This window comes from Giraffa tippelskirchi, chromosome 14, assembly GCF_054371585.1.
Source record: "Giraffa tippelskirchi isolate mGirTip1 chromosome 14, T2T-mGirTip1v1.2.pri, whole genome shotgun sequence".
In the NCBI taxonomy this organism is placed as follows: domain Eukaryota; kingdom Metazoa; phylum Chordata; class Mammalia; order Artiodactyla; family Giraffidae; genus Giraffa; species Giraffa tippelskirchi.
In genome coordinates, this window is record NC_137288.1 from 19430826 (window position 1) to 19443411 (window position 12586).

The window sequence follows — 12586 nt, forward strand, 5'->3', positions numbered from 1 at the left end:
AACAGACGTGTCTGAAGATTATGTGAAGATAATTATCTGAGAAAAATAGCAAAGCTATGTGTATTCCAGGGGAGATTTACTTTAGACAGCTGATAGGAGATTTTCTCACCTTAAGAATTAGTGCCATTTCTGTTTGATCATTAGAGTCTTATTATTAATTACTACATTGTAGCATCAGGTCTCTGCAGCTGTAAATTGTTAATACGCTGTGGTGTGTATTTCTAGGTTTATAGGGTCTCCCTCCCTCTATCCAAAACTTGCACAGACACCTGAGAGTTGCTTCCGTTCCACTTACTTGTGCCCCTGAGCTGGTCTCCAGATGGTGATCGAGGGCTCTGTCTTGTTCAGTTTATCTGTTTAGTTAACCTGTGCTCTGCTGTCCTTGCCTCAGGCAGTTTTAATCTAACTGAACCCCCTTCTGTGTTCTTTGCTTTAGGAAAACTCAATCACTGGTCTCTCCTCCCCACTGTCTTTACTTCCCACTTTTTCTATGTTCTATTTATGATGCAAAAAATGAACTCTAATCATAGCTGAGAAATGAGAACTGTTAATAGTAGTGTCATTAATATGCCACAGAAGACATGACCTTTATTCCCAGAGACTAGGTTATTTCAGGAAAGAGATCAACAGTCCAGTATCTTTAAATGTTCAAGAGTATAGGGCTCTCCTGGAGGCTCAGATGGTAAAGAATCTGCCTGGAATGCTGGAGAGCCAGGTTCAATGCTGGAGACCTGGGTTCAATCCCTCGGTCGGGAAGATCCCCTGGAAAAGGAAATGGCAACCCACTCCAAAGAGTTGGACACGACTGAGTGGCTAACACACAGGGGTTTAGGAAAGGAAGAGATGAACGCAATTAGAAGGGTGCTGTCAGCCGCAGGGGTGACGGGTAAGCTCCCTAAGGCAGTGGGGGACGAGGAAGCTCTGAGGACTCAAGTGGGCCCTGCCCAAAGTTACAGGTTGGATGTGAAAAGTGGGGCTGGTGTGTACACAGAGGGGCCTTCGGAGGGACATTGATCAAGATAACAGCTAACCCCGGAGCGCCTCATTTTCTGTAACTTTCCCTTCTGCTGTCCAACTTAGGGAAAATTATAGGAATAATTCAAGAACTCCCATATATGTGTTTCCTTTTTTAATGATAGATTGGTCTTGCCTGTTCTAGGACGTCATACAAACGGGCTCGTACAGTGTGTCCCTGTGCGTTCAGACTCTTTGAGCATAGTGTCTTTGAGATGCAAGGGTGATCGTCATTCCTATTCATGGATGAAATGTATTCCGTTGAATAAATACACCAGAATTTGCTCACCTGTTTTCCTGTTGCTAGAGAAGGAATTTGGGTTGTTTTCTGGTTTGGACTGTTAGGAATAAAGCTACTATAGAATTCTTATGAAAGTCTTTTTTGTGGGCATACATTTTTATTTCTCTTGGCTAAATACCTAGGGCTGAAAAGTTGAATCTTAGGGCAGATTTATGGATTGAAAGTTGACAGTCTTTTTTTTTATGTATAAGAAATTTTTATGTATCAGAAGTTACCAAACTTCAGTTTTAGAGTGGTTGTACCATTTCTCACTCTCATCATCTGTGTCTGAGTGTTGTGGTCGCTCCATATCCTGGGCGACCACTGATGTTATTAGACTTCTAAATGTTAGTTGGTCTAGTATGTGGCAGTGGTGGCTTCTCCCTAATGGCCACCGACGGTAAGCGCTTTTGCACGTGCTCATTATCCATTTGTATATCTTGTTTTTGGAGTGTCTTTTAATCCTTGTGTGTGTGTATTTTGTCTCTTTATTCCTCAATTGTAAGAGCTTTTTATATATTCTGGGTAATAGTCCTTTATCAGATACATGTTTTGCAAACATTTTTTCCCAGTCTGTGCTTGCTTATTCATTTTCTCGGTGGTGGTGGTTTAGTCACTCAGTTGTGTCTGACTCTTTATCACCCTGTGGACTGTAGCCCTCCAGTTTCTTCTGTCCATGGGATTCTCCAGGCAAGAATATTGGACTGGGTTGCCATTTCCTTTTCCAGGGGATCTTCCTGACCCAGGGATCGAACCTGGGTCTCCTGTATTGCAGGTGGTCTCCTGCATCACAGATGAATACTTTACCAACTAAGCTTCCAGGGAAGCGCCCCATTTTCTTGGTGGTTGTACCATTTTAGTGATCAGAAGTTTCTCATTTTGATGAAATCTCATTTATTATTTTTTTTTGTTTTATGGTATTGTTTTCTGTTATAAAAAAAAACTTCTGCACCAGGTTATGGAGATATTCTTTTCTCCAGCTGGATTATGGTTTAAGTCTGTGAACCATCCATCCGTAATTAATTTTTGTATGAAGTATGAGGCAAGGGTTGAGGTTCATTTCATTTTCCCAAATGAATAGAAAGTTGTTCTTACACCATTTGTGAAAAGACTTTCTTTTCTCATTGAATTATTTTGATGCTTTTGTCAAAAAATCAGTTGCTTGTAAAAATATTGATCTATTTCTGGACCCATCTGTTCTACATTGTTCATCTATTTATCTTTATACTGATACCACACTGTCTTGATTGCTTTAGCTCTTTAGTAATTCTTGAAGTCAGTTATTTTTCTTTTTTTCAAGATTGTGTGGCTATTTTAGGCCCTTAGCATCGCCATGTGAATTTTAGAATTAGCTTGTCAAATCTTATTTTTTATTGATAAATTATTTATTAAATACCTGCTGGATGGTGTATGTATGGCTGGATTCCTTTGCTGTTCACCTGAGTCTGTCACAACAGTGTTTGTTAATCAGCTATACCCCCATACAAAATAAAACACTTAAGAAAATACCTGCTGGGATTATGATTGAGGTTATTAAGTCTATATATCAAATTTGGGTAAATGGACATCCTAACAGTATCAAGTTTTGCAATCCATGAACATGGTGCATCTTTCTGGCTGGCAGTAGACTTAACCTTAGACGGATTATTATTGTTGGGATAATACATAAAAGTGCTTAGCGTGGCATTTATAATGACCCATCCTCTAATGTTACTATTTACTGTTAATTTTACTAATCACATAGCTTTATAAAGTACTTTCTGTTCGTATCTCATTTTGATTGGCTTGGAGCTTGACCGTGGTCACGCTGCCAGTAAATGCCTGGGCAGGGTTTGAAATGAAGTCCTTATGACTCTTAGATTTCGTGGTTGTAAGCTCATGTCCTGGAAGCCAAGGGTAATGAGCCTTGTGTTGTATTTCTCTGCGTTTTGGGGGTGGCCTTTATGTGTTGGCAGGTTAAGGTTAGACAGGATCCAACAACAGAGTTTATTCCGAATGGTTTAAGCGTCACAGGAGTTTTATGAGGATGTGTTGGCTCTCAGTCTCCTGGAGAGCTCGACTCTGCATTTATACCCGCATGATGCACTGTGGCTTCTCCCGTGAGAGCATCACCCTGTCACCCCAGGAGTTGACCCCAGAGCCTGCCTGTGCCCCTGGCCCCATCCGTCAAGGCAGCATCCCCTTTTCTGCCCCCGCCCGCTGCTCACACTGACCCAGGCAAGCAGGGATGCGCCCCAGCCAGGAGCCAGGCCGCTCACCACCAGTCACAGGAGGGCTGGGGCGGCAGGCAGGGAGCCCAGGGGATCAGCCATGGTTGGGGGGCTGCAACTGGTTCCCCAGCATGTCTGGTCTGTGCATTCATACTTTCTTCTCTGTTGGTAGTAAAATGAAAACAAAGCCTCTTGAGAATCTAAACCCACATTATACATTCTCAGCTAGTATTTAAACCAGTGGGTGATCCTGTTTCCCTGATTTTGTATCTGTTTTAATCTGTTGTAACATGTCATAGACACAGACACTGTCTGGGTGGTACTTCTGCCGCTTACCTGCTGTGTGGCCCCAGGGAGGGCGCTGTTCACCTCTCTGCAGCTAGCTTTCCAGCTGTGAGCTCAGAGAAACACTGTGTCTAATTAGGAGTCCTGTTCTAGGCTGTTCTTTTAAGCTGCTGTACACAAAGTGCTCAACTCATGCGTGATATACAGGAGATGCTCGGAAGCATGACCCGTTTTATGTGCGCTCACCTTCACACCTGCGTCCTGTGTGCAGATTGCTTACGCGGAGACAGAGCTCCCTCTTGTTCCGTCTCAGAGACGGAAGCGGCTGCCAGGGTCGGTGGGGAGAGCGAGGACCGTGAAGACGCCACAGTGTCGTCGATGGTCTACGGGAGGATGTCTGGTGATGACGGACGAGCAGCGGTCCTCGCTTCCTGGAGAGATTTCATGTTTATTACTCAGATGGATGCCACTGAGCTGTCACTGGCTGTGGTACCTTGGGGTCCACTTTCTGCCGTGGCCCGAGGACCGGCCGGCAGTCCCCCGTGTGGCTGTGCGGTGACATGGGTCTGAGCAGGGCCATGTGTGCTGGGTAGGATGGTGTTGCCTCGCCTCCCCCGAGGCCTCGCTGGAGAAGCCGACAAGGAGGGACCCTGGGCTGCCCATCCTTGGACCAGACCCGCTGATGGGCCCCGCAGAGCTGGAGCCACACTGCCTGATGGGACTCCCACTCAGAACCCGTGTCCTGCTTCCGATCTTCCGGTTGCACCTATGTGAGAACGTGGTGCCGAGTTTCCAGAACGGGACTCTGGCTCCCATGGCAGCTCAGCTTTGGCTCTCTCATCCTGTGAATGAAAGGGCGTGAGGTCAGAGAGCTTGCGCTCTTCCTGGCTCTCCTCCCCCTGCTGGCCCGTGACTCATCTCACGCTCCGTCAGGCGTGGCCTCTGAAGAAAGCTCACGTGCGAGTGAAGGCCCGAGTGAAGGCCCGTGACGTTGTCACGGGTGATGCAGCCTTAGCAGGACGCGTTACAGTGGGTGCGTGAGGGTCAGCAGTCCCGCAGGCCCCCAGGCGTGCGTGCAGCCCCACCGTGACGGCCCCGGGGGTCAGGCTGCTCCCAGGCCGCTCAGCGCGGGTCCATGTGACCCCGGCTCCCATCTCGGCTCTCGATCCACGTGGGCCGGGATTTCTGCTTGTTTATACACTTGTGAGGCGACGCTGTGTGGGGGCTCCTTCCCTGACCGCGTCCATGGTCACCTGCCCTCCCTGCTTCTTTCTCTGGACGTCTCTCTCCTCCCTTACACTTAATGCCCTTTCTGTGCAGTTTCTGGCCCCTGTTTTCTTAAGCTCCACAGCTCTGTCTCCCCATTTTTCTTACTGTTATGTTTTATCAGATCAGTGGAACCCCTGGTGATCTCTCAGCGGTCTCTCCATGGTGACAGGGTGCTGTCTGGGTTCACCCCAGGGGTCTCCCCAGTGGGACTTGCTCATTTCTCTGTCTTGGGAATGCAGGTGCAGATGGTGGTTCCCTGGCCTCAGACAGATGCTGGGGTCTTTCTTTCCTTCCATCCCCAAGCCCAGCTCTTAGATCCCCGAGGCTTCCTTGTAGGGGCTGACCCGAGGAATCTCGACCTGTCGTCCAGCATTGGTTGCTATATAGTAATTTAAAAAATCTTCAGTCTTTTCAGGAAACCTTGAAAATGAATACATGAAGCTCAGTGTGATAAATTTTAAAAATAACACAGAACACCTACCTCTTATTGGAAAAGTTGGCCTTTCTTGGAAAACTAATAGTTTTGACGGCTGTATAAAGGTAATTTTTTTTCTTAAAGTACTCAGTCTCTGTATAATTAATGTGTCTATTGATGTGTATGTGTGATGCTGCTTTGAAAGTTCCAGATTGATTGTTCTGGTGTCAGAAGAGTTGTGCATGTCTTCTTACCACTGACCATCAGTTGATTGACTTATCCAACGCTTACTGAGTGCCTTTTGTTTTCCACTGAGCGAAGTGGGTGGGTGGCACTCAGCACCGTTTCTGAGCGGTGTTGATTGCACCCTCCCATTCCCTCGAAGCCCTTTTGGCTGTTTGTTTTATGGAGAAAGAGTGGAGCTGTAGGTTGCACCAGGCAAGTCGCATTTACTCAAAAATGTCTTTCTCATACACCCATTTAAAGTATATTGCAGTTCCGTTCCAGCACACAGATATTTCTTTGAACAGTTAAATGGGAGTTTACCTTTGTCACAAACCAGTCGCAGGGTGGGGAGGCTTGCTGTGGGGGTTAGGGACTGGCCCGGGGGTGGGGCGGAGGCTGGTTCTGCACAGTCTCGCTCCTCCTGTCACCCCTGTGCCCATGGGCGCCCTGGTTCTCACTCCTCTCCTTCTCTATTTTGTGGGATGAACTGGATTCCCGTGGGATGGTTCTGCTGTGGATGCAGAGGCCCCCAGTGAGCTGGCTTTATCCTGCCCAGGAGCACGGAAGCCTCATCACAGGGGTGAGGGGTGACGACCGAGGCCGAGAGCCGCACTGTCGCCAAGCACGAAGACCACCTCATTATCACTAAGGCGTCTCCCTTGGTCCACTTGCTCTTTGCTGTGATGAGATGTTTTATTAATTGTACGTGTAAACAGGTATTTAAGCTTTGGCAAAGATTTTTCATACACAAAAGAATATTGTTTCATTTCTTCAGGAGCACAGGCCTGGCTTTTTAAAATGGGTTCAGGTGAGCCTTACAGAAACATGTATGAGAATGTTGAAATCACAGTAGATCTTGAGGACCAGGAAAGGCAGCATATCAACACGGCAGACTGAAAGGGTCAGGAAGCCCACACTCTGCACGCGCTGTTCCCTCTTCCTGTCATTTTGTTCTCTTTCCTCTTCTCCCTCCTCTCTCACGTAATCCTTCATGACGAGGCTTCCTCTCACCGTTTACTAAATTCAGGTCTCACTGGGATTTTTATCCTTGCCACTTATGAATATCTGTGTTTCTTTTGTAGAGTTGCTCCATAATGGACTTAACACTCTTGGAGGAGTACGGGAAACCCTTCTGGTGTTTCAGTTCCCCGGTTTGCGTGAGATGCTGCCCCGGGCCCCCCGACGGCCCTCAATTCCTGGGGGAGGCGTACCGTGTGGACTACTCGGATTCGGAAGGGAGGCTGCGCATGGAGCTGGTGTGGATCAAAGAGACGGAGGAGTACTTTATCGTCAGCCTGGCTCTCTACCTGCGGTTGGCAAAAGTAAACCAGTGGTTTGGGACAAAATACTAAGCAGTAGCAATCGGTGGCAAATTATTATTGCTGTTTGTTTCCGTTGGACTAACTGGTTTTGTTCTTGGTGTTTGTCATGAGTTAAAATAAAGCACTGGTCTGTTCCGTGTCTTCTTATTTCACATTATAAATTATGATTCCTGGGTCATCTTAAAGTTAACATTTAGAAGAGTAAGTTAAATTTTAAAAACATCACACATCGCAGTGGAAATTCATATAAAATAAAAAAGGAAAACATTTCCTCTTCTCCTGCCCCTGCACTTTAAAATACAGGAAAATGGATGAGACTGGAAACTGGTAAGTTTTCTCTTGAGGGGGCGTGTGTGTGTGTAGAATAAAGATCATGTGAACTGATCTTTATAAAGGCACTGTGTATGTGGGAGTGTGTGTTTGTGTGTGTTGAGTAAAGATCATGTGACCACTCTGTGTGTGTGTGTGTGTTGGATAAAGATCACGTGACCACTGTATGTATGTGTATGTGTGGGTGGGTGTGTCTGTGTGTGGGGTAAAGATCATGTGACCACTCATGTATGTATGTACGTGTGTGTGTGTGTGTGTGTTGGATAAAGATCACGGCACCACTGCATGTATGTGTATGTATGGGGGTGTGTGTCTGTATGTTGGGTAAAGATCATGTGATCACTGTGTGTATGTTGGATACATAGGATTTTTTCTTTATAGGTTAGAACCCCAAATAAGGAAACACATTTAAATCTGAACTTCATGGTATTCATTAGGATTAGAAAGTGCTGTATTCATGGCATTTAGCAGTCACACTAGTATTCAATAAAGGAAAGTAAAATAGACAAATGATCTGCTTCACAAGGAAAGATGCATGTGTAATCATCTGAAGAAATTGTCATTCCTTAGAAGAGGGAAGTGTGGTGCACGTGCCGTTCAGACAGCAGCTCTGCATCTGGTGTTGGAAGTAGGTCGAGGTGGAGAAAGAGGGCCGCTCTCCTTTCCCCATGGACAGTACCAGGGTGGAACAGGAAGCCGGGTAACTGATGTTGGCAACACCGTGGGGGCTCACAGTTACAGCACTTGTCTGCATCACAGTCGGCTGGTCCGTGAGTGGACACCAGGCTCCATCCATCCTCAGCTGTTTGCTGCATCCGTGGAAACTAAGGGGCATACCAGCAGCTGGGGGAGCTCGCTGGAGGCAGGGATTGGTGAGTGAGCGCGTCCTTCCCATCTGAGCTAACGTTGGAAGGGAAGGTTAGACGGAGGGGCCTGTGAGGCATTGACAGTCACGGCATTTCATCAAAGCCATGTGCTCACCACCAAGAGAGGCTGGAAGACTCACCCTTGCCCCCGCTTGCCCTTTCACGGGTCTGAGATAATGTTCAGCTTTGGGTAGATCTTTCTTCTCGTTTTTCTCCATATTTCTAAGTAATAATCTGTAGCTGATTCTGGTTTTGTTGATTTTAGCATCTATTGAGTTATGGTCGATAAAATCTCTCTTTTTAACACCAGCCATCTCCCCTCTTGCATCATACCAGATAATTCCTGCAATGTAAAATACGTTGCTGTGATTTGTTGCTATATAATATTGTTCCTGGTGAGGTTTCTTTCTTCTACAATCTGTTATTTTTCTTGGATTAGTAATTGCCTTCTTTTGTTTACTTGCATGGGTTTTCAATGAACCTGAAGTTTTCCTTAAAGGTCTGTCCAGTGTTGCATGTGTTGGCCAGTTTTTCAATGTATCCCACCTCCTCTCCCACCCACAAAGGCTTAAATATATCAAATACTCTCTAAGTTCTACTATGTCCTCCCACTAGGCTCATCCCCTGAGTTCTGCCTGTTTGCTTCAATCTAAACTTCTCTGTCCAGCCCTCCTGGACAGCCCTCATCCTGAGAAGTCTCCTGTGTGAATCCTGTCTTCATTGATTTAAAGATGACTCTTGAACAAAGCCTGTGTGGACCCTCTACGTAGTTGGAGATTGGAGTCTAGCATAAAGTTGGCCCTCCCTGTCCTAGCTGCCTCAGTGTCTGCGGATTCCCCCAACCTCAGATCGAGCGGTACAGTAGTATCAACTGCTGGAAAAAGCCCAAGTGTTAGTGACCCACACAGCTCAGACCCGTGCTGTTCTGCGGTCAGCTGTATATCCCCTCGTCAGTGGCCCACGTTTCCTGTAGGTCTCTAAGGAAGTGCCACAGAAGACGCATTTGAGATCCATGAATTTCTGAAAACCGTCTGATTGTTTAACTGGGGACAAATTGTAGGAGGAAGAATATTTTCTCTTAGAACTTCGAAGATATTTTTTCTTGAGCATTTATCCTGTGATTGTCCTTGTATCTAATGCCATTTGGGTGGATCTTCCTTTGTGTATGATCTGTAGTATTTCTCTTCTTCCTGGAAACTTTTGGAATTTATGCTTGGTGTTTTGAAATCTCAAGATAATGTGTTTTGAAGTAGGTCTTTATCCTTCATTATGGGTCATTTTAATGTAAGAATTTGCACTTCAGTTATGCGTTAAAAATGTCAGTTATTTTCTCTGTCCTATTTTTCCGTTCCTTTTATTAATCTACTGTTATCCTTTCTGGGTGGATCCTCTGAAGTTTCTTATCTTTTCCACCTTCTATCTCTTAGTCCTTTGTTCTGCTTTCTGTAACAGTGTCTCAGCTTTCTTTTTCAACCGTTCTATTTAATCTTTTTTTATTGTGATGACCAGGTTTATACTGTATACGAATTCCTTTTCTAGCTCCATATAAGACATTCCGTAGCTACTTCGCAAGTGCAGTCTTTCCCTAAGGCGGGCTGGCAGACTCTGCGAAGGGCCCAGTGGTGGCTTCGGCATTTGTGGAGCGTATGGTGTCTGCTGCATCGACTCAGCTGTGCGACCGAGCGTGAAGGCAGCTCAGGGCCGCCCGCAGGGGAGGGGCCTGTGTTCTGCGGAGCTTTGATTTACCTGAGCAGGTGCAAGCTGAATCGTCTCCAAACTGCAGTCTGCAACCCTGCACACAAGTCTCTAGGGTTATCAATTTCAGTTTTCAAAACAGTTCCCAGCTTCACTCTTTGGCAAAATCTCCACAAGACTCATCAGTCGGTGCTGAGTTCGTGGGTGACACTGTGATGAGAAACGAGGGACTCACAGGGTCTCAGGGGAGAGGATGAGTCCACGGTGGAGGAACCCGGAAAGGCCACACTGGACCCATCTCCTGATGCCACCCTGCTGCCCGCCTCCCGCCCCTCGCCAGACGCCCCTCCTCCCCGCTGGCCCGCTGTGCTGTGGCCGGGTGCCCCGCCCGGAGGAGATGCTTTTCAGTCTGCCAGGGCCCCTGTTCCCCTGTACCCCCTGCCCCTGCGAGTGCAGCCTCTTCACCCCGCCAGGGCCGCTTGGAACCCCCCTCCTGGCCACTGGCAGTGCCTGCCGTGCCGGACCCTACATCATGGCTGCAGAAATGGATGTGGGGGACGGGGGATTTCTCAAGGATTAACATGCTAACCTCTATTAGTTCTGTACATCGTGAACGTCCACAGATACGCCCAGTGTAAATAATTTAGCCCTATAGGGGACTGGCCCATCTTAGTATTACGTGCAATGAGATTACATTAACAGCCATGAAAAAACAGCATTTACTAATCATACTGCTTTGTCAGAGAGAAAGTCTTTTTGTCTGCAAAGCAAGAGGATTTATTATGCTGGAATATTTTAAATACAAGGAAGAAAAAGAAGCAGGGCTCATGGAGCTCAATCAATTCAAGTAAAGTAACAGGTGCAAACTCTTCACTATGCAGTTGGCAAAGGAATCAAGCATGAGTTACATGCAGAGAAATGTACCTGCCAAGCTGTGCAGTCAAGGGACATACTTTTATTTCAGGTGTACTCCATGTGTAAAATTTTGTCTGATTCAAAATCAGACCAAAGATCTGACTGACTTTGTTTAGCCACTGTCGTGTCCGACTCTGCGACTCCATGGACTGCAGCACGCCAGGCCTGCTTCCCTGTCCTTCACTATCTCCCTGAGTTTGCTCAAACCCATGTCCATTGAGTTGGTGATGCCATCCAACCATCTCATCCTCTGTCATCCCCTTCTCCTCCCACCTTCAATCTTTCCCAGCAGCAGGGTCTTTTCCAATGAGTCGGCTCTTCACATCAGGTGGCCAAAGTATTGGAGCTTCAGCAGCAGCCCTTCCAATGAATATTCAGGGTTGATTTCCTTTAGGACTGACTGGTTTGATGTCCTTGCAGTCCAAGGGACTCTCAAGAGTCTTCCCCAGCACCACAGTTTGAAAGCATCAATTCTTCGGCTGACCTTGGCCAAGATGGATGTTATAGTGACTTGATAGTTGTCTATTGTTCTTATTAACATCTCTTAATGAGTCTAATGATTATAATTGCTGCAGAAAGAAAATGCTCACATGGGAAGATCACTGTGTGCAAAGTGTTTTTCCAGTGTTTGTAAAGAAACGTGCCTTTAAAAACTGCAGGTATGTGTTCGTCCTACACGCCAGGGGCATTTTGTCTGTGGAATAATATAGCATCCAGCTTCGGCATAGGATGTCGTCTGTGGTCTCCTGGGGCTTCAAGGAATAACACCCGGATTTTCTATGAGCTCCTGCTAGGCGTGTCCTGGGCTGCGGACGCCCCTGGGGCTGAAAGAGGGAGCATAGCACGCCCAAAGGAACGGGGTCAGGGGATGGTGGTGGAACACAGAGGTGCTGTCCAGGCGGCTCAGTGGAGCATCTGCCACTGCCCGGAGGTCAGGCGAAGAGCGGGCTGGTCTGGGGCCTTGATGGGCTAACCGGGCAGCTACAGAGGGGCCCTGCCTCCCACGAAGCATGAGGACCAGGCCTTGGGGGGGAGTCTGGCTTGCACATCCTCCGTTTCAGGTCCACATAAAACGACGCTCTGCTCTGGAAGAAGACACACAGGATGCGTGCCTGCTCCAAGAACTGTGTAGAAACTGGGAATTGCTCTCCAAACGTCGAATCTTAGAGTCTTCCTGAACTGGCCTGGCCTCAGCCCTGACCACTTGCCCGAGTTACCCTCTGACTTCTATTTCCAGCCTCAAGGGGACACAGTGAACTACCCTGGGACCTGCCCGAAGGCAAATGTGCGTGTTCGCTGATTGACACAGAGGTATGTCACAATGAAATGGGTGTACAAAATACATTCATTTTAAATGTCTGCTTCAGAAAAGTGTCTGTGGACTCGAGATGAAAACCTGTGCTTACTCCCTGACTTAATGCTGCCTGGGGAGAAACTGAGACATTCACCAAGATTAATAATAAAAACTTTCACTAAAGATCGGGAGCTTACTGTGTGCCAGGCACTGAGCAACAAGCTTTACCTGTAGCTTTTTAAAAAAAACCTGTGGGGCAGATGGTACAATGATGACCAAAGGTAAGGAGTAGAGGCTCAGAGGTTAAATACCCATCGGTACACACAGCTGTGACTTGCCCCCGTCTGAAGCCAGCGCCCTAACTGGTGCTGTGTACATGTTCTATGTTATACCACATGTCCTGTGGCTCTGGGAGGCAGAAGGACCATCGGGGACATGTAAGACCTGAGAAAATGTCATCAGGTAG

The 12586-nt window shown here is 47.0% G+C and overlaps 1 protein-coding gene across 3 annotated transcripts in view; it reads left to right on the forward strand.

The window, feature by feature from the left end:
- FBXO15 (F-box protein 15) overlaps positions 1-7172 on the forward strand; it is a 39216-nt gene extending 32044 nt beyond the window's left edge. For 2 of the 3 annotated variants that reach the window (XM_081562854.1, XM_081562855.1), the window contains exons 9-10: positions 5465-5598; positions 6781-7172. In XM_081562854.1, coding sequence (XP_081418980.1) covers positions 5465-5598; positions 6781-7050 — 404 coding nt within the window. In that variant the 3' untranslated portion in view covers positions 7051-7172. The remainder of the gene's footprint in view (positions 1-5464; positions 5599-6780) is intronic. The other variant, XM_081562856.1, reaches the window with a different exon arrangement.
- The last annotated feature ends 5414 nt before the right edge of the window (positions 7173-12586 follow it).